Below are 21,770 nucleotides of genomic sequence, written 5' to 3' on the forward strand. Positions count from 1 at the left end.
GCCCTGCCTCACCAAGGGGACCAGTGGGGGTTGCACAGAGACACTGTATCATTCACACATCAAACATGTCCTGAAGAGCTGTCAGATAAGGAGAAAAGCCTCAATCTCAAGGGACTCCCACAACAGTGGGGGAGACAGGGTGTGTAGTGGGCTAACTGGTGGCCCCACGAAAAATATGCCCACATCCTAACCTCCGGGACCTAGGGATGTGGCCTTATTTGGAAAATGGGTCTTTGTTGATGTAATTAAGTGAAGGATGCTGAGATGAGATCATCCTGGATTTAGGCTGGGTCCTAAACCCAATGACACATGTCCTTATAAGAGACAGAAGAGGAGAGACAGACACAGCGAGAAGGCCACATGACCAAGGAGGCAGAGACTGGAATCATGTGACCACAAGCTAAGGACGCCTCAAGCCACCAGAAGCTGGCAGAGTCCAAGAAGGATCCTCCTTCATCCCTTCAGAGGGAGCGTGGACCTTGCTGAAACCTTGACTTCAAACATTTGGCCTCCAAAACCACAAAAGGGTAAAATTTCTGATGTTTTAAGCCACCAAGTTTGTGGCGATTTGTTATGGCAGCCCAGAAAACTGATCCACCATCCTTGGTCAGTGGGAGGCTCTTAGGTTTATTCCTGTGTCCTCCAACATGACCCTATTGGCTTTTCCCCAACACACTATTATGAAAAATTTCAAGCATGCAAAAAAAGTTGAAAGAATTTTACAATAAACAGCCATAGACCCAGCACCTGGATTCTAGAATTAACATTTTGTTATATATTTGCTTATCATATATCTACCCATCCCTCTATCTACCCACAAACCTATCGCATATGCTTCATGGACTTCAAAGTAAGTCGTAGACACCTGTACACTTCCCCTCTAAAGACTTCAGAACACACATCATTAACTATTTAACAATTATGTTTTGAAGTAAAATTGCATTTAGTGAAATGCACAAATCTTGAGTGTAACATTCCATAGCTCTGACAAATGCATACATACACCCGCATAACCCCAACTTCTATCAAAATACAAGCATTACTATCACCCCCAAAATTCCCTCCTGCTCTCTTCCCCGTCAGTCTCCATCTCCTCCCCTCTGCAAAGGCAACAACTGTTCTGACATTTTAAAAACCGTATGTTACCTGTAATCCTAGCACTCTGGGAGGCTGAGTCGGGTGGATTGTTTGAGCTCAGGAGTTCGAAACCAGCCTGAGCAAGAGTGAGACCCCGCCTCTACTAAAATTAGAAAGAAATTAATTGGCCAACTAAAAATATATAGAAAAAATTAGCCGGGCATGGTGGCGCATGCCTGTAGTCCCAGCTACTTGGGAGGCTGAGGCAGAAGGATCGCTTGAGCCCAGGAGTTTGAGGTTGCTGTGAGCTAGGCTGACGCCACAGCACTCACTCTAGCCCGGGCAACAGAGTGAGACTCTGTCTCAAAAAAAAAAAAAAAAGAAAAAAGAAAAAAACCGTATGTTAGTTTTGCCTGTTCCAGAACTACTTCACATAAATATAATCATGCTGTATGTATTCTTTTTTTTTCTTGCAACACTGTTTGAAGACAACATTGTATGCTTTTGTGCTGGCTTCTTGTGATACATGTTGTTATATGTGTCAGTAGTTTGTTCCTTTGCGTTGCTGAGTAGCATTCCACTGGATGAATTTCCAGAGTTTGTTTATTCACTTTCTTGTGGGTGGACACTGGGCTGTGTGCAATGTTTGGCTCTTATGAACTAAAGCCTTGGTGTGTACATGAGCTGTCCATTCTCTTGGGTAAATAGTTGGGTGCAGAGTTGCTGAGTCCTAAAGTTAGGTCAATGTTTAGTTCCTGACCAGGAAATTGATAGACTTTTCCAGAGTGGTTGTGCCATTTTATACTCGACTTCTCGGCTACTGCATGCTGTACAGACACCGCGTCAGCCCTAGGAACTCCTGGCCGTCCCACGCATTCCTGCCCTCGACTCAGACACTACTTTGTAGCTCTGTTTCTTTCCATGGTAATGGTATTTAGAGTCCATAATGTAGACACTAGGCAGGTCGTTGTCACGGGGTTTTCATTTGCCTCTGGGCCTCTGCGGTTAGCAAAGTTAGGAGATAAGTATCCTTTCTATGAAGGAGAAACAATCACCGTGTCCACCCTTTTTTCAATTCAAACTTAGGATTTCAGGGGTTTTATTTAATTTGATTTTCTTAACGTGTATCTCTTTACTTTTATGCTGAAAAATCTTTGTTTTTAAAAGCATTAACATACTTATTTGCTTTATTCTGTGATGTACATTCAATTTCTGGATTTTTTATTTAATATTTTTATTATGTGTGGAAAAAATATATACATATTACTGTGGCTTTTTAACAAATCGCATTCAGAGAAGTTTCACGTTTATTCTTGTCTCCCCTGCCGTGTTCCCTCCCTTCACATGTAAGGCTAATCTTTTCATTGTTTCTTTTTTTGTAAATATTGTTGTTTGTAAATTATTGTTTGTATGTACATTCCCCTCCTTACACAAATTGTAGCATATGCACAGTGCTGTCGTTTCCTGGCTTTTTTGCATGTATTAACGCAGCCCGGAGAAGCCTTCCTACAGTACGCGCAAGGACCTCACTCACTCTTTTTCATGGCACCGTAGCCTCCAGTGGGATGTGTACCTGCGTTCTCGGGCAGCACGTAGTGATGGGCCCTAGGAAGTTTGCAATCCTTACTATGTCAAATAATGCCACTGTGAGAAACACTGTGCCCTGTCATTTTGTGTGTTTGGAGTACACCTGTGGGATGGATTCCTAGAAGTGGGTCAAAAGGTAATCCACATGCAATCTTGCAAGGTATTGACAGATATCTCTCCATGGGGGTTGTAGAATTCTGGATGCCCACAGCCATGCCAGGGAGAGCTATGGGACTTCCAAAAAAACAATGGGGATCATTCTATAATTTGTGTTTTGAGTCTTCTAAAAGAAATCAAAAGTTTCCCTTAAAGAGAATAATTTGAAATTAAACAAAGAGACTCCATAACTATAATAGGAAAACCTAAAGAAAATGGAGCATGTGGAAAATTTACTGAATTGACTCCTCTTCCTTCTTCCGCCCCTACCCCTCCTCCCCCTTCTCCCTCTCTTACTCCTCCTTCCAGCCAGATTCCAGTCTGGCATCTCCAGGTAACCAGAGGTCTCGTGGAAGTGTCAGAGGTACAGTCCTCATGGCATTCAGTGGTCCTACAGGAAGTTCTCTCTCTTACAAGTCATTAATAATTGGCTCATCTGGGGACATACACGAGGGTTGGTCGCCCAGTGCTCCAAGAACCCATGACTGCTTTAGGCAACTGGAGGGAGAAACCAAGACACATAAGATGAGTGACGGCCATTGGAAACACTTCCAGCAGCACATTCAACCCACCACATTCCTGCCTTGCTGAGCTCTCACAATGGAAAATAAATCACCCAAAACTGAAAACAACAGGACACCAGACATCCAACCTTCAACCAGCACTCCGGCAGTCTTCATGGATACAGAGCCTATACTTGCAAGTATCTCCCTAGATGGCTGGGTTGGGGGGCGTTTACTCAAGGAGATTTAAGATTGAAATGGCCAAAGTGGGTTTCTCAGACATTAAGGCATGCAGGTTTTCTAAGGCTCCAGCTGGCCACATATTATGACCCATTCTAGTGCATTTTTTAAACTGATGGCCAAATTACATCGAGGAAAATTCGGAGCTCAAATAATCATTACTTGAAAAAAAAAAAAAACAACCCTGCAACTGTAGAGTTAACATGTAGTCTTCTAAGTTCCCTGCCTATCTCTCTATTTTTTTCCTACCTACTTTGAATCTGCTGCCTTTTCTACCGATATTGAGATGAAACTTACTGCTCATGGTATTACTAGTTCAAGGTTACTTGGCTGAAGAAAAGAAAAAAAAAAACAACGAAAGAGGTCTTTTTAAGTCAAACTTCCATGGAAACTACTTTACCCAAAATATTGGTCCACGGCTTTCATTAGATTTCCCATCGAGGCAAGTAAAGTTTAGCCATGTGAACAGGTTTCCATTTTGTCAGGAAAGTAAGCTGAATCCAACTGGCTTTTATAAACCGGTGAGTTTATATTATTGTCTCATAACTAAAATTTTTAAATGAAAGCTATCAGATCTTTATTTGTGTGTCTGTATATGTGTTTAAATATGTTTCTGTATATACATATATTATGTTATATGTTGTGTCTACATGATATCAAATTGACTTATAGGTAAATGAGCGTTCATAAACTAATAAGCCCCAATATTTTCCAAGTTCATTTAGGTAAATCTTTAATACACAAGCTGATTTTAAAGCTGTTGGTAAAATAAAAACTTCTTCAAAATTTAATTTAGACATTTTTGCCTGGGTCTATTGGTCAGACAGGTTTGTGCTTCCTCTGACAGGTTTTAAAAGCACAGAAGCAGTGCCTTTGATACTTGCTTAACGTGTCTGTAAATTAGAGCCGTAAGGGCTGGCTGCTGGGCTCCTCTAAAGACTGACACACGTCTTACCGTGGGCTTGTCTTTAGTTTTGAGCCTTTGGATTCCAAGATCCAGACAAGTCACGATGGTGACTGGAGACAACACCCAGGCCTCCCCATCCTCACTGGCCCAGCTGTGCCTCTTGGCCGTGCTGGAAGGGATCAGTTCCTCAAGGAATTGTCCTTTGTCCTGGACTCTGTATCTGATACATAATTAAAATTGTTACTTCCTAGGTTTTTCACTGAAAATAAGGGTTACTAAGCATTAACATTATACTTAATATACATAATTAAAACTACTAAATGTAAGAGAAACAATTCTATATACAAAGTATATAAGAACATAAAATGTGTTTTGGTTAAAAAAAAAGTTATAAGAAGGCAAATGAGTGTTTTGTTAAAAGGAAAGTAATTTTGCATAGTTTAAAGTTGTTTTAAACTGAAAGAGAAATGATAGAACTGAAAAGCTATAAAAAGTTGGGAAAAGAAAAAAATAAAAGAATTGTAAGAGGTTATAAAAGGTTTATAGAACTCTTATTTTGTGTGTCAAAGCTGATTGAGATTGGACAGATTTGTTTATAAGGTTTTCTCAAAATTAGCTTTAGCATTAATAATACACTAATACAAAGGTAAATTTTGGTTTTCTTTTTTAAACAGTATTTTTGTGTAATATTAACAAGAGATAGTGAAAGATTTTTATTTACCTTTTGGGTAAACTACAAATGAAAAAGAAAAAAGAGAGGAAAGAGAGACAGATTCAGTCTGCGTCATGGTGAGTTTCCTGTCCACCAGAGAATAAAGATTTTTGTCTTTTACAATCTTTAAAGAATCCCTTTAGCTAAATGAATTACTGTTATTTTACAGTGACTTGTGATCCTATTTTGAGCAAATGTTTAAACCTTTGATATTTGACAACTTTCTAAGATCAAAATTTCAAATTCTAAATTCAGTCTTTTTAACCTCAAACTAACTTTTTGGATATTAGGGCCCTTGGAAGTCCAAGAAAGACACATTAGGCTTATCTGGTATGATTATCATACAAGAAGCATTGTCAAATATGAAATGGTGTTTGAATTTCTTTAGATTATATGTGCATAAGTATGTTATTACTATATATTCCAAAATTGTATGAGATTCCTAAAATTCTTATCCATCTTAGTGTATATTATCAGTAATCATTATGATTATGTCGAAATTGTATGCCAGAAAAAAACCAAATTTCCTCATCAATTATATTTTTAACTGTCTGTTCTAATATTTTTATCATGCATGAACAATTATTGTTTTACTTTAATTCTTCTCAAAAAATAGTTTATAATCAGCAACAGTCCAAAATTTGTTTTTAAAAAAAATTCATGGAAAGGAGTCTGACTTCTGAATACAGATTTCTGTTAAGTTTGAAGATCATACCATTGGACTAGGAAGAAAACTTTCAGGACTCCAATTAAAAAGCTGAGGATCGCTAACCCAACATCAAGCAGAGCAAGAGTTAAGTACATGGAACCAACTGATCAAGAACTGAAATAATGCTTATGGCCTTTTTGTTTGAAAAGTTGCTAATTCTTTATGTTTTGTTTCCCAGAGAAAAGAAAATCTTTTTTTTATTTTTTGGAGCTATTTATAGCTTACCAGCAATTGGGTAAATAGCAAATTAACCTTTCTCTGTCTACCTAGTATCTCCAAATTCAGAAACTATTCCTGAGTATTCTTATTTTATGGCAATATAGTTATTTGCATAAGTTCAATAAGAATATGTTTCTTTTGTAACAGGACGCATTGGAGACACTGATTATTACCAGTTTTATTTTATTTATTTACTTTTTTGAGACAGAGTCTCACTCTGTTGCCCGGGCTAGAGTGCCGTGGCATCGGCCTAGCTCACAGCAACCTCAAACTCCTGGGCTCAAGCAATCCTACTGCCTCAGCCTCCCAAGTAGCTGGGACTACAGGCACACACCACCATGCCTGGCTAATTTTTTCTATATGTATATTTTTAGTTGTCCGAATCATTTCTTTCTATTTTTCAGTAGAGACGAGGTCTCGCTCTTGCTCAGGCTGGTCTCAAACTCCTGACCTTGAGCGATCCACCTGCCTCAGCCCCCAGAGTGCTAGGATTACAGGCGTGAGCCACTGTGCCTGGCCCTGCCAGTTTTATTTTATTTACTTGACTAAATAACATGTTTTCGAATAAAGTTCCAGCAAAGCCAACTTAAAAATAGCCTATGTGGCCAATCACTATTCTTGGTGAGCTTTGAGCAAATAATGAGACCAAGTATAATAAGAATAAAACTTATTTTTCACACAAATTTGTCTTACTATGCTTTCTCTTTGGTAGAAAAGAGGGACTGGAGAGAGAAAAATTGTTTCGGAATACTATACAAACATCCTCTCTCCGGGCCCAGGGACTATAGAGAAAGAGGTGGGCACGTGAGATTTTAAGGGCCAGTTTTGAGGGATAGAATTAGTTCAGACCCTCAAGATCAAGGGTGGGCACACACATCCCTCCACAGCTGGCAAACTGAGGGACTTTACATGGCCCCTTTCCATCCATCCCAATCATGGAAAAATTCCTGCTTCCCATAGGAAAAAACAAGTTATTGAGAGGATATCATGATACCTGGTGACAGAGCTTCCTGGGTATGGTTGTTTCCAGTTATGGGGCTTATGCAAATAGAGATATGATAAAAAAAATTTATCAGCCACTTTAGGACAAATTACTAAAGATACTGCAAAAAGCATCGTGATGCAACAAGTCTCTAAATTCCTTATCTCACATGGTTTTAGCAAAATGCTTATGTTTTGTATAGCTAATTGCTACTAGTCTGTAACTAAGACCAAGATATGGTAGCTCAACACATAGAACTTATAGATAAGTCAGTTTTGTAACCTTGCTTTGGGCTCATATGTTGCTTAAGTTACCTGCCCACCTCCATTCCCCTGTGGCCTAGAATGTTTAATTGGCTATAAGTCTTTTGGAGCCAAGGCCCTTGGTCACAGGGGTACCCCCAAGGAACTGGATGACCTGGGTCAAATAGCCACATCACCCCAGCAATGTATGGGACAAAACAAAAGTTTAGCCATCAATGCTGCCTCTGGAAAATCTCAGCCAAAGGAGTAAATATAAAATTAAAAAATCCTAAGCCCCCAAACGACTGAATGAACCCTGTCTTGGCCAAGGGCACCCCAGAAAAACCTTAAAAACTGAGTCCCTGGCCATGACGGCACAGGCTCGACACAGCTTGTTATACGCTCTCCCTCGAAACTTTCTTTCCTAACAGTCAAACAGAAACCGGACCTTTCGAAAGACTTGCTCCACTGCTCAGCCAAACACCTGACGCTGCACCCTGACTCCCTCCACTTCCTTAAAGACTAAGTTCTGTTGTAATCTTTTTATTCCTTCCTTTTTTTTTTTTTTTTGAGTCAGAGTCTTGCTCTGTCGCCAGGCTAGAGTGCCGTGGCGTCAGCCTAGTCCACAGCAGCCTCAAACTCCTGGGCTCAAGCAATCCTGCCTCAGCCTCCCAAGTAGTTGGGACTACAGGCATGTGCCACCACACCTGACTAATTTCTTTTCTATTTTTAGTTGCCCATCTAATTTATTTTTATTTTTAGTAGAGATGAGGTCTTGTTCTTGCTCAGGCTGGTCTTGAAATCCTGACCTCAAGCAATCCTCCTGCCTCAGCCTCCCAGAGTGCTAGGATTACAGGCATGAGCCACCATGCCCTGCCTATTGTAATCTTAAAAATGATCATATTGGCCCGGCGCGATGGCTCATGCCTATAATCCTGGCACTCTGGGATGCTGAGACAGGCGGATTGTTTGAGCTCAGGAGTTCGAAACCAGCCTGAGCAAGAGCAAGACCCCGTCTCTACTAAAAATAGAAAGAAATTAGTCAGACAACTAAAAATATATAGAAAAAATTAGCCGGGCATGGTGGCGCATGCCTGTAGCCCCAGCTACTTGGGAGACTGAGGATTGCTTGAGCCCAGGAGTTTGAGGTTGCTGTGATCTAGGATGATGCCACAGCACTCTAGCCCAGGTAACACAGTGAGACTCTGTCTCAAAAAAAAAAAAAATGATCATATTATGAAAGAGTTGAATACTATAAAATGCGTACACTCTGTGGGTGCAAGTTTATCTGCTGTATATAAGCATGATCCCAGCTGAACAAGGAGGAGTTTATGCTATGGCTAAGACGTCATGCTGTGTTTCATTAATCCTCCTGTAGAAGCTGAGACCCATCTAGATAAAATTAGACAAGAGTCCACTGGACTCCAACAAGTGTCTCCTAAGGAACCTGGATATATGTCAGAAAACCTGTTTTCATACATCCTGTGGAGAAATAAGATATATTTTTGAGGATCTATTTAAACTAGGAATTATAATTCTATGTGTGTTGGGATTTCTCTTCCTTTTTGTCAAGGTCTATACCAGCTATTTCATTCATATTTTTAAATCAATAAAAATATGCCCCTGCTCATAAAATATTATCCAATATGCAAAAATGTTCTCTGACCACCTGTATGGCCACTACCTGGGACCTATACGCCCCCCATGAATATTTACAATTAAATGCAAAACAATTTTCATTCCTCAGGCCCAGACCTGCGCCCCTTGTCAGCAGGAAGTAGTTAGACTGGTTGTCTCCCAATTCCCTAAAGATTGATAAATATCCACTTCCCCTAGGATCACTGCCCTGGCCATTTCATCCACACAGCCTACTCTATCCACTGATCTTGGAAGACTGCAGAGGCCTAACCCAAGACAGGTTCCAGGGAGACTAAGAACAGAGGTCAGGCCACAGCTCCCCGGGCTGCACAGGGGTCTAAGCAGATGCCACCTGGACCCTGCCAGGGGCTGGCCAGGCAGATGTGCCAACACAGCTGGAGGCCTCCCCAGTGCCTCGATGCCATGTGAGCCTCCCCAGGGATACAAACATAAATCCTAGGATATTAAGTTTGCCACCTGGCACCACAGGGGCTCATTTGAAATTAGGCTGAATTATTGAGAAGTAACCATATCTAGTAAACACTGAGCTTGTGTTCCCCAAACATCCACCCACCTCCTCCGGGTGGCCCACCACCCTAACAGGAGCCTGGGCTCTGGTGAGGTGGGCTCAGGTCTGGGACCTCGGCTTCCAGTACAGTGAATTCATGACATCATCTGTCCCAATGAAGTGTGAGGAGCCCTTGGGTGGGGCCTCCAGGATCTTTGGGAAGATCCCTCTCCCCACAAGGAAGCAGACTGGTTCTCGGCAGATTGTGGGCCCTGCAAGAACTAGATTTGGGATGAAGCCAATCTTACCCAAGATAGAGCAGAGAAATGGAAAGACATTGGTCTCTGGTGCTGTCACTGAACAGCTGAACCAAACTCAGCCTGAGTCCAGCCTGTCCCAGACCTCCCTCCTTGACCAGGGGATCCTCTTCACTGTGCAAAGCTTTTGGCTCCATTCATGCTGCTGTCTATTGTAAGTTCATTTTCTATTTCATTAAATTCAGAAATTATCTTCATTTCATTCTTTCTTCAGATTTATATTCCTCTTTCTCTAACTTTTTCAGATGCACAGCTGATTAATTTTTGCCTTCTCTTCTAATGTATGCATTTAAGGCCAGCATCTTCCTGCTGAACTGAACTTATTGTGAAGTGATCTTCTTTATATCTAGTAAATTATAGCATCCAAATCTCCTCATCTGCTGGGAAAAGAGCTACTCCAGCATTCTGGTTGGCCTTCATCGGGTGTTTATCTACCTTTCTCTGGCCTTATGTGGTAGGTATATCTCTTGTAAACAGTATATACTTGGCTTTATTTCTAGATGGAGATCTCTGTCTGTCTTATTTTTTTTTTTTTGAGACAGAGTCTCACTCTGTTGCCCTGAGTAGAGTGCCATGGCATCAGCCTAGCTCATAGAACCTCAAATTCCTGGGCTCAAGCAATCCTCCTGCCTCAGCCTCCCGAGTAGCTGGGACTATAAGCATGTCCCACCATGCCCAGCTAATTTTTCTACTTTTAGTAGAGATGGAGGTCTCACTCTTGCTCAGGCTGGTCTCGAGCTCCTGAGCTCAAGCGATCCTCCTGCCTCAGCCTCCCAGAGGCTAGGATTACAGGCGTGGGCCACTGAGCCCAGCCCTGAGATCTGTCTTTCAAGTGAAGCATTTCATCCTTTTACATGTAATATAACTGCTGATAATGGGGGTGGTTAAAGTCTTTAAATTGTGTGCTTTCTGCCTGCCTTGCTTATCTGGTCTCCACAGTGCCTCTTCCAGATAATTCCTATCTACCCTCTTCCCAATGCTCCCAAACCAGTTCCTCCAGTTCCTCCATGCCCCTGTGTGTGCCTCTGCCACCCCATGTTCCTCAACAGCACTCCCCCCGACCCCCATCCTGCTCACCCCCCTTGCACTGAGGACATGGTTCCAGTGCATTCAAGGTCTTCTGTTCTACTCACTCCCACCAGTGTAGGCATCCTGCTCCACAGTGCATGTGGATGCCCCACCGTGAGTATAGACACTGTGCCCCACAGCAAATGAGGACTCAGCCCATGCCCTGCTGAGTCCCAGAGGTGGCAGATTCCACAGAGCTTGGGGGGGAAGGGGGGAGTTGAAAGGCTTCTCTGGGGAAGCAGCATTTAAGATGGGACCCCAGGGGGAACAGGAATTGGCCAGGCACAGGAGAAGGGGGAAGACTGTTCTCAGGGAGCAGCAAGTACAGAGGTCCTGAGGCAGGACAGAGTCTTTGAGCACAAGAACCTGAGAGGAGGACAGAGGCTGGGGCTGAGAGTGAGGTGGGGAGAGGTAGGAGGAGGGGCAGGGGTAGGGCCACAGGAGGACTTTGGGCTTAGTGTAGCAGTCCCCAGCCTTTTTGCCACCAGGGACTGGTTTCATGGAAGACAATTTTTCCACGGGTGGGGGATAGAGGGGGGAAGCAGATGACGGCAGAGCTCAGGCAGTGATGCAAGCCATGCGGAGCGGCTGTAAATATAGATGAAGCTTCGCTCGCTTGCCCACCACCCACCTTCTGCCGTGTGGCCGCTGATTCCTAAGTTTCATGTAAGACAATTTTCCACGGACTTGGGGGTGGGCAGCAGAGCTCTGTGGCCCATTTCCTAACAGGCTGCAGACCGGTACCAGTCCTTGGACCTGGAGTTGGGGACCACAGAGAACAATGAGAAGCCCCCAGAGGGTTTAAACACGGAATGACCGGGTCCCCTGTGTGTTTGCTGAGGCGGTTCTGGCTGCTACAGGAGAATGGACTGGGGGGGCAGGAGCCCAGGTGGGGCTTGGCAGGGGTCCAGGTGAGAGGCTTTATGCCAGTACCCGTTGGTGGCATTGGGAGGATGAGAAATGGCCAGTCCTCCCAGAATGCCCACTGGCTCCCGCAAGGGTCAACCTCTGCCCTCCTGTCTCTCCGTGCTGTGGTCTAAATGTTCGTTCCCCCCAAAATTTATGGTGAAACTTAATGCCCAGGCTTCTGTGTCTCTGCAGGGCTTCCAGGACAGCACACTCTCCACTGCCCAGTCCCTGGCCTCAGGACCCATCTGAGGGGACAGAGCTCCGACACTCTGAGTGTACACTTCTCCATGCATACGCAACATCCGCACAGAGACAGAGAGGACGGAGACAGTCACGGAGTGACATGGACTGAATTGTGTCCCCAAAAAGGTCTTATGCTGAAGTCTTAACCTCCAGTACCTCAGAACGTGGCTGTGGAGAGAGCAAAAGCCAAGGCTGACTTGCAACATCAGCTGAAGTCCACCCCCAGCAGCTCAGTGCGACAGTTAGAACATGGACCAGGAACTGGGAGGGGAGCCTGGGGTATCCCGGAGTGTCCTGAACACCCCCAGCCTGCCTTCCAGCCACAGCAGCCTCCTCTTGCATCTGCAGAGGCTGCCCCAGCCCTGTTTGCAGACCCTGTGCTGACGGCACCTCCCAGAGATAAAGGGAAGAAGCAGCCAGTGGCACCCACCGCCCTCCTGGCTCCCCCTCCCCAATGCCTCCCGCTGATTTCTGACTATAGTCAGAACATCACACCCCAGGGGACAAGGCGTATGAAAGGAGAAGGCTATCTATCTGGCAAAAGATTCACAAGAGTTTGCTGTTTTACACCAGCAAAAATCAGCTGACCGTGGGTGGAACAAGGAGGCCATCACTTTAGCCTGTGTGGACGTGCTGGTGTGGACATAGCCCCAGCAGAGACTTGACATTCAAAGGGGTGACTCTAGCAGCTGGCAGGAGTTCTAATGCTTTGCTCACCTTGGTGACAGAATTAACAGCGCCACGCGGGCTGAGGAGCTGGAAATGTGCAGCTGATGAAGAAGGAGCCCCCGAAGCAGGTGCAGCCCATGGAGGCCCCTGAGCTGGGGACGGAGGCACAGCTGGTCTCTGCATGCAGTCCTCAGGCTGGGTCACCTCACAGACCCTGCTGTCATTGCAGGGCCTGCTGAGAATTTCCTCTCAGCCTTCCCACGGGGCTGCCACCATTTGTCCCATTTGTTGAAGAACTGCCACCATTTGTCCCATTTGTTGGGCAACAGGGAAAGGAAAGTACCCAGACGTCCTGGGAGAGTTCGGCTCCGGCTCCAGCCAACACTGTTTATTTCCGGCCACCCTGATTGCCCAGGGGTTTCACAGCGAGGTGGGGATGTATGAGGGTGAGGTGTGGGGCTGGAACCTCCTTGGTAACTTCCCCAATCCCGGTGCTACAACTTGTGGGAACCCCTCAGGGGCTCCTCAGTCCTTAGGGGAAGGATCTGCAGGATGTGAGCCCCAGAGAGGCGGTGGCACCCCGGGGTCTGGCAGTGAGCAGGGAAGCCGGTGCCTCAGCCAACACCCTTGGCACCGCCAAGAGATGGGGTCGGGGTCAGGGATCATAGAGAAGTGGTCTGAAGGCCAAAGGACCCTTCCTCGAAATTAGAGGTTGCCTAAAGCCCAAGGAGGGAAGGCCCCGGGAGGAGGGGCTCAGAGCTGGGTTGAAGGCCTGGGCCCAGCAGGGAGGGACCCTGCTCCCCACGACAGCTCCCTGCACCGCTCCAGGATGCCAGCCTTCCCTCTCCTGAGGCCACTCCCAAGCCCAGAGTCAGGGGACCTGGAGTTCCTCAGCTCGGCAGCCTGATGGGGCAGGGGCAGCGGGTGGGGGTGTCTTTAGCCTCTGACAGGCCTGGCCAAACTCAGGTTCCATACTCCGAGGATGGCTCTGACAGCCCCTCCCTGTGCCTCCCTTTGCTCATTTGCAAAATTCAGAGACTCATTTCTCCCTCAAAGGGAGGGAGCCCTTTCCTGCCTGGCCACAGAAGGGCTCTGAGAAGGCCAGGAGAGGCCTGGGGTGAACAGCATGGCATGCCCTCAGGAGACCGGCCCCCAGGAGGGAAGATGGGGCACCTGCTGGGGTGAGGCCTGTCCCTGACCAGATCTGGTCCAAGGGTGCTCACCAGCGCCTGTGGTCCTGGGACAAGGTGGGGAGGGGTGACAGCAAGAGCCAAGAGGGACCCTCAAGGGGGTGATGTGCTGGTCACTGTGCCAACTGGTTTTCATATATTGATCTGTCCCACACACCCGACTTAGAGGGAGGCTGTGGTTATCCCATTTCACAGGTGCCCAGACTGAGACAGATGCCGTGACCTGCCCCAGGTCACACTGGGAAAGGCAGGCCCGGGCTCTAAATCCCTCCAACCTTCCTCTCTTGTTTCTGTGAGCACCTGTTTGCCACTGGCCCAGTCCCCTTCATACCCAAACCCCAGCTGAAATGCCCCCAAACCCAATGAAGAAAATATTGCCAAGCCTGTCCATAGGCAAGGACATGGGGCCAGGGAATGCAGCCTTCGCCAGGGGCACCCGCTGGCAGGTGGATATGGGTGCAGCTCCCAGCCTGGGGCTTATCCTCCCTGGGGGTGGCGGAGCATCTGGGGTCCTGCTCTCCTGGGCAGAGGGCGCCCAGGCCTGAACAAGCACCCAGGGCCTCTGGCTCTGCTGCCAGCCTGCACTGGCCTCTCTGGGCCTGTCTCCTCATCTGTAGGTAAAGTCAGATGCAGGGCATCCAAGCTCCAACAAAACAGTGCACTTAACTAAAACCATGCCAGGCCTGGGAGCAGAGCAGAGAGCAAAGCAACCAACCCTTCAGTAGCCGGCATTCCAGGCACCAGCTGGCCCTGGCCAGCAGTTAGTCGCAGCTGCTATGCAAAGCAGTAGCCCGTGTAGTCTAATGAAACCCCAAACCAACCTGGGCCTGGGCAGGGGTCTCAGCCTCCGCCCACACCCGCAGACCCCAGACCCCCATCCAGAGCCCCAGAGTCTCAGAGGCACATGCTCTGCCTGAGATGTGAAGGCTGCACCCCAGGGTCGTTCTGACCGCCCTGCTAAGCACAGAGCTCCTAAGTCAGGCTAGGAGGAGGAGAAGGGACCCAGGCAGGGGCAGGAGGAGGCCCAGACTGAGCCCTGGACAACAGGGAGGGACAGGAGGCTGCTGGTGGCCACCGCTGCTCCTGGAGGGGAGGACAGGGCTGGGGCCTGGGGCCCTCACCCACCCTCCCACAGACAAGACCCTTCTCCCCGCCAGGGCCCATTCCAAAATGAGCAGGACAACACTACATGGGAGCTTTGGGGTCTTAAGTGTCCCAGGCCCCGTTTCCTTTGGGGTCGTGAGCCCAGAATGGAACAGGCACTGGATGATGGCTGAGGGCAGTCAGGAAGAGGTGCCTATGGGCAAGAGTAGGGGATGGCATTGGTGTAGGCTGGGAGGACCAAGGGGCTGATGTGCACCACCCCACCCCCCATCCCCGTCTTGGCCATAGTGTAGGAAAGTAAGCCCAGAGGGGCAGTGTCCCTGCGTGAACAGGCAGCGGTGGCACGCGGAGCCCGCCTTCCTTCCTGCTGATACACAAAGTAGCTCGCAGCAGCACCCAGGTCCCTGGCTTCATCCGTTTCCTGAGCTCTGACTCAGGATATTAAGAGAGCCTTCATCTTCCACACAGCTGCAGAGTCTCTGCATAATTATTTTTAGAGTCTTTTTAAACATGCCAGTGTTAGGGAGATTGATTTCTAATGGGATAAAATAATGATATGTACAGTGTGTTCCTTGCCCTTGTGTTTCTCTGGCGGGGGGCGGGGGTGGTGGGTGTTAAAGCTAAGCCTTGCACCCTCAGCCAGGCCAAGGGCCCTAAGCAGGGGTGAGTATGGGAGGGGTTCATGGAGAAAGGCCCCTGGAGAGGGCAGTGCTGGGCCTGAGTCTCTGCATCCAGAAGGAGAAGATGCTGGCAGGAAGGGCAGAGGGCCAGGGCCCTGCTGGTTGGCTTTAGACAGATGTCGGCCTCCTCCGCTGGTGGGAGCTTGGAGGGGTGAGGGAAGGGGAGACTCTCCAGGATTGATGTGGATGGGCCGAGGGTGTCTAAGGACTAGAGAAAATGCACATTGAGGGCTCCTGGGGTGTGGACCAGCGTGGAAAGGAGGACGGACAAGGGAAGGATGCCCGCATGCATGAAGGACTTAATGAATGAGCTTCTGAGACCGTCATGCGTCTCCCTTGTGGGTTCCTGGGGGTAAATGGGGGTGCAGAGTGTGGGGGCCCTTCCAGGACCCAACAGACTGCTCCCTCTGGCCCGCCACATCTGCCTCTGTCTGCAGCTGGATTCCAGGGAAGCAAGGGGCCTGTGCCTCAGTGCGAATGTAGTGAGCAGCCTGCCTGACCGGGCCTCAGAAGGGGAGAGGGACCTGGGAGAGCTGTCCTTCCCCACCCACCCAGGGGATGAGGGTCTGGACTTTGCTCTAAAAAGGAAGCCCCTCCCTCTGCCACAACCAGGTTCCCTGATTCCCAGAGACAGAAAGTCAGCTGCAAAGAGGGTGGAAAGGAGCCGAGAGCAGGGAGATGGTCGTGAGGGCTGGCACATCTGCAGCCCCCACTCTCCCAGCACAGATGCCAGACCCTTGGCCCTCAGCCAGAAACATTTGCTCACCCTTCCTCACAGGCAAACACTGCTCACCCCTCAGCCCCTAGCCCCAAGATGCCTCCCTCCAGGATGCATCCCTGATACTCTCACCCCAATCTCAGGGGCCAGCTGCCTTCTTGGGGACTGGATCTGGCTCACCTTGGTGTCCCCGGAGACTACCAGGGGAGGGCTCAGCGTAGTTCCCCAAGGCCAGCAGAGCCCATGGCCCCTCCCTGGCATGACGGCAGCACTGACCTCCCCCCAAGCCCCACCCTCACCATCTCACCCACTACCGGGCAGAAAAAAAGAACCGAGCTCTGGGCCCAAGGCTGCTGCTGCCAGAAAGAGCAACGTGTTTCATGCAGGCCACCAGGGAGGAGGGGACCCAGAGACCAGAAGTGTCCAGAAGGGCTGCCCAGGGGAGCCAGCCCAGCCAAGCCAGGTACAGCAGGCAAAGCCAGGGCCCTGAGGCACAGGGGTCTGTGGGCAGGGAGTTGGGGTGACGGGGCTTCCCTTAAAGGGACTGTGGGGTGTGGGCATGGCCTGGGGAGGAAGCTTGGGCCTGGAAAAGAGGTCAAATGCAGGGCCTTGTAGGACAGAGGCTTTAAAGTGGCCCACAGTGGCTGCCCTCAGGGCCACCAACCCTCAGCCCTGGCCCTGGGGGGGCATGTTCTGGACCCGGGGGTCTCAGGGAATATGTCCCCACCCTGGAGTGTCTGAGAGGACACAACCCTGCCCTGGGTGGAGGGGCAGGCTCCACACACACTGAGATGGTCACTCTGCCCTGTGGGCTGGGGGCAGTACTGGGGACCAGGTGTCTGCCACGAAGGTGTCAGGGCAGGGGGCAGAGCTCCCCTGGCCTCGTGGGGCCACGTGGAACCTTCTGTACGGACTGCGCCAGATCCCACAGCCTTTCCTGGCTGGGACAGAGGGAGCAGGCTGTGCTGGCTGTGGGAGGGGCGGGGGCAGCAGTGCTGAGCCTCTCAGCCGAAGATCCTTGTCGGTAAAGTGGGGATAATAAATACTACTGCCCCCTAGAGTTTTTAAAGACCAATACATTTAAATTTAATTTTAATTAGTGAATTAAATGTTGCTGATATTGTCCCTAGGTGACTCTCACAGGCTCTGGCTGAGCTGGGCAGTTTGCACCTGGGCTGGAGAGGCGCTGGGCCCAAGGGGAGGCAACTCGAGGGGCCTGGGCCCGCGTGGGGGGGGTGGCAGGTGAAGACGCCCCTGCTTCCTAACAGAGTCCTGAGAACCCCAGGAGGGCCCTTCCTGGGAGCAGCTCCCGCAGTCAAAGGGGCTGTGGTAAGGCTGGGCACCGGGCGGGGGACTTGGGACAGCACAAGGGTGGGAGGCAGGGACTTGATGGGACACGAGGGAGCGGGGCCAGGGTGGGGCCAGGGGCGGGACACGGGTGGAGGGGCAGGGGTGGAGCAGGACACGAGGGTGGGGGCAGGGGCGGGGCCGCGCACATAGACGAGGTGAGCATTAGGCATGCAGAGGTTCTGACAAGGAGTCCAGCTATGGCGGTGACCTGGTTTGGAAAGTGACCTTGTCAGCCAGGACAGGGAGGGCTGGAGGCTGGGGAGTGGCCCATAGGGTAGAAAGAATGACAGGTTCGATAGGAATTAAGGAGGGCCTGTTGGCTGGGTGGCTAGAACTGTGGTCCCAGCAGACCCTGAAGGGCTGTCACCTGCACCAGGCTCTGTCCTAAGCCCCAGCATGAGATGGGGCGGCCGGAGAAGGCCTCTCTGAAGGGGTGACATCTGAGCAGAGGCTGAATACGGTGGGGAGACAGCCAAGTGCATCCTGGTGGGAACAGCATGCCAGGCAGAGGGAACAGCAGGGGCAAAGGCCTGAGGTGGGAGCAAGGGGCAGCCAGGAGGCCAAGGCCCCCCGAGTGCACTGATGACTGCCGTAGAGGAGGAGGTGAGAGGAGGGAGCTGAGAGTGTAGCCTTAGCAGGAGGACATCCATTGTGTTTTTATTTAAAAACTCTGAAAGAGGCCCTGGTGTGATGCTGACTTGAGGGGAAGATGCCTGGCCAATGGTCTGCGGATAGAGGGTCCCTGACCCTGAGCTCCTGTGGCTGTGCAGGGCCACGGCGTCCACACTCCAGACAAGGGGGTGAGGGCTGCCGGGCGCTGCCTGGCCCAGAGCGAGGCCCTCTGCCCCGCACTGCAGGGCTGAAGCTCTGAGGCCCAGTGAGACAGGGCAGGACCCCGGGGGCTCCTGTGGCTGGCACCATCTTCCGCCAGGCGCAGCTACAGGCAGCAAGCAGCACAGGTGGACAGGACGCGCCAAGGCCGACCACAATGACTTCTCCTTCCCCTTGGGCCACAGAGGTCCTGGAGGGAAATGGCTGTCCCTGGCCTGGTGCCTGGAGCTGGGGATCAGTGTGAGGCCCATTGTTTGAGGCTGGAGCTGGTGGGGGCCACCAGGAAGCCCCCAGCAATGCCCTTCATCCCACTTACCACAGATCCAGAGCCCAGAGCGAGGACTCAGCGCGAGTGAGCAGCAGCGTCCAGCACGATGAAGGCGCTCGGGGCTGTCCTGCTTACCCTGCTGCTGTGCAGGCAGCCAGGTGCGGGGCCCAGGGTGGCCCTGCGAGCAGGGTCACGCAGTCCCAGCCCACAGAGACCTACAGGGACCCTCAACCTGGGGACTAGACGTGAGCTTAGGGAGAGGAGGAGATGAAGCTGGAGTCCCCAGCCAGAGGGAGGAGGATGGAGGCTGTCCTGGGCTCCCATGGGTCCCCAAATATCTGTGGCCCTAGCCAGGCCCTGGGGGCTCTCCTCCCCCAGGTTCCCTCTCCTCCCCAGCTCCAGGCTCAGCCTCTACAGCACTGCAGGGTTTGGGGATCTGGCTTTTCTCCCAGCCTCAGTTTCCTCTTCTTTAAAACAGGCAGGCCACAGAGAGAGTTATGTGGGGTGGGGGTTCGGGTGGCTGCAGCGAGGGGCCAGTGCACAGCAGCCGGGTCATTGGTAATGAGGATGACAGGACGCACTTGGCTGCAGGACCGGCGTGGAGGGAGCGGAGTAGGGCACGCAGGAACGGGAGGGGTGGGAAGCGGGCATTTGCCTGGAGCAGAGCAGGTGTCCACTGTACCTGGCAGCTGAGGTTTACAGGTGTTCTTGTGTGGCTAGGGAGCGGGCAGCCACAGGAGGAGGACAACGACGGGGACTACGGGCCGGACACCTACGAAGAGGAAGATGAGGACGAGGAGGAAGAGGAAGAGGCCAACACTATCCCTGGCAGCAGGGGCAGAGGTACCCCATCCACCCCTACCTGGGGCCCCTACACTTCCCGCTCTGTCTGCCTGAGCATTCCTTCCACACTCAGTGTGGTGCCGGGGGCGGGGCTTGTGTACCGACACAACCCACCCCCACCCATTGTGAGCTGTGAGCTTGCCTCTAGTGCAGTGGGGGACACTCAGCACACCCCTCACCTCTCACCCTGACCGTGGTGCACAGAGGTTGGGTAGGGGTTCACAAGGGTGGAGACCAGCGAATGCAGAGGCCCCAGGGCTGGGGTTCAGGTGGGAAAGGCAGGAACAGGCAGACAGGTGGAGAGCCAGGGAAGGGCTTTGAGCAGAGCAGAGTGGGGGTGAGCAAGAGCATACCCGACAAGCCCCCCCCCCGCCCACGGCTGGGGCCACCATCTCCTCTCCCCAGTCCCCAAGAAGAAGGCAGAGCAAATGGCCACATGCTACCTGCACAGTCTGCCCCTGCACCACCTGCCCCTGCGGCCCAGCCCCACCCCCTGCCCAACTGGCTCTCTCCCCCCAGGCCCAGCCCCACCCATGCCCCTCCATGAGGTCCCCCCCAGGGGGTCCTCTTCTGCCAGGCAGGATGCCCTGAGGTGGGGCTGAGTCAGACTCACCTGCAGGTCCTCCATACCCATGGCAGGGGCCTGGGCGGTGCCACCCAGCGAGAGATGAACGGAAAGTTCACCCTCGACAGCACAGGCTCCTGCACAGCTGGGAGTGCGGGCCCGATGTGGGCTCGCTGGCCAATCTGAGCAGGGGGTGCAGGAGGCTGCACCAGGGCAGGCTTTGTGGGGGGCAGCTGAGAACAGGAAGATGGACCCGGACTTAGGAGGAGACTGGAGGGGCACAGAGCACAGGCTTGGAGGGCCCGCCTGAGCCCGGCCTTGCGCGCAGGGCTGCGGTGCTACACCTGCGAGTCCCTGCGCAGGGAGGAGAGCTGCAACCTGACCCAGAGCTGCTCGCTCAGCCAGACCTTCTGCACAACCCTCGTGGCCCACGGGAACACTGGTGAGTAGGCATGGGACCCTGGCATGCGCAGATCTGGGCAGCTGGAAGCGAGGTGCCCCAACACCCATGCCTGAGGGGCCCACCCAGAGTGAGGTGGAGCCCTCTTGGTGACCCCCACCTGGCCTCAGCCCCTATTCTCCAACTCCCGCTCCCAGAGTCAGGCCTCCTGACCACCTACTCAACGTGGTGTGCAGACAGCTGCCAACCTGTCAGCAGGACGGCAGAGGGGACCCAGATGACCGTGACCTGCTGCCAATCCACCCTGTGCAACGTCCCACCCTGGCAGGGCTCCCAAGTCCAGGACTCACCGGGCAGGGGAGCAGGTGGCTCTGAAAGTGTGGGCACAGCCCTCCTGCTCAGCCTCCTCACCAGCCTTTGGGCAATGGGGCCCTGAAGACCCTGACCCACCAGCTACCCCACCCCAGCCCACCACACCCAGCTGTACCCTGGCCTGGCCAGCGTTCTGCCGGCGACTTCTCCTCCCCTCCCCACTCCACCAGCTTTGGAGAATAAACTTGAAGCATCTTTCATGATCCAGCCAGCACTGCCTCCTCCCAGCGAGGTCTGTTTCCTCGGTTTCCCCGCCAGGCAGCCTTGGCCTCTGCGCTCCACTACCTGTGAGCAGCAGGATGGCAGCATGCAGGTGTCAGGCCCAGGCCCCCAGGAGCCGCGGCTCACAGGGTGGGTCCACCAGCCCAGCCAGGGTGCCTGGGTGAGCCCCGCTGATTCCCCAGAGGATGGAAACTCCTCTGCCCTTTCCCAGGTCTGCCTCTCACCTGTCCGGAGGGAGGAGGCTTTGGGAGGGAGGCTGTAGGCCACCCACTGGGGAAAGGGGTGGTGGGGTTGGAGGGGCAGGCAGGGAAATAAATTTCTACCATGTTGAAGCCAGTTATTTGGGGTTTCTCTGTTTCTTGCATTTTCACAGTCTCATGCACACACACACTTACATATACAGCCTCTACTGGAGCACAGCTCAGGGGTCAGACTGCCGGGTTCAATTCTTCAGTGGACCCCTTCCCAGCTCCAGGGCCCCTCAGAACCACTTCACCTCTGCTTGGTCTCCTCCTCAGTGAAGTGGGAATCATGGGAGGCA

General features: G+C 51.2%; 1 protein-coding gene across 1 annotated transcript; it reads left to right on the forward strand.

Annotated features, from left to right (window-relative positions):
* The first annotated feature begins 18,883 nt into the window (after positions 1–18,883).
* On the forward strand, positions 18,884–21,321 carry GPIHBP1 (glycosylphosphatidylinositol anchored high density lipoprotein binding protein 1). Its single transcript, XM_012648012.1, has 4 exons — positions 18,884–18,985; positions 19,548–19,670; positions 20,564–20,677; positions 20,833–21,321. Exons 1-4 carry the CDS (start codon positions 18,934–18,936, stop codon positions 21,069–21,071), a joined length of 528 nt encoding a protein of 175 aa, XP_012503466.1. The 5' UTR covers positions 18,884–18,933; the 3' UTR covers positions 21,072–21,321.
* Positions 21,322–21,770: the final 449 nt, after the last annotated feature.

This window comes from Propithecus coquereli, unplaced genomic scaffold (assembly GCF_000956105.1).
Source record: "Propithecus coquereli isolate 6110/MARCELLA unplaced genomic scaffold, Pcoq_1.0 Scaffold28, whole genome shotgun sequence".
NCBI lineage: Eukaryota > Metazoa > Chordata > Mammalia > Primates > Indriidae > Propithecus > Propithecus coquereli.

Bases quoted from the DNA above. Each gene is read 5' to 3' on its own strand.
- GPIHBP1 (XM_012648012.1), top strand. From the start codon at position 18,934: ATGAAGGCGCTCGGGGCTGTCCTGCTTACCCTGCTGCTGTGCAGGCAG. The intron at 18,986-19,547 runs GTGCGGGGCCCA...TTGTGTGGCTAG, and splicing joins GCTGCTGTGCAGGCAGCCAG to GGAGCGGGCAGCCACAGGAG. The intron at 19,671-20,563 runs GTACCCCATCCA...CCTTGCGCGCAG, and splicing joins CCCTGGCAGCAGGGGCAGAG to GGCTGCGGTGCTACACCTGC.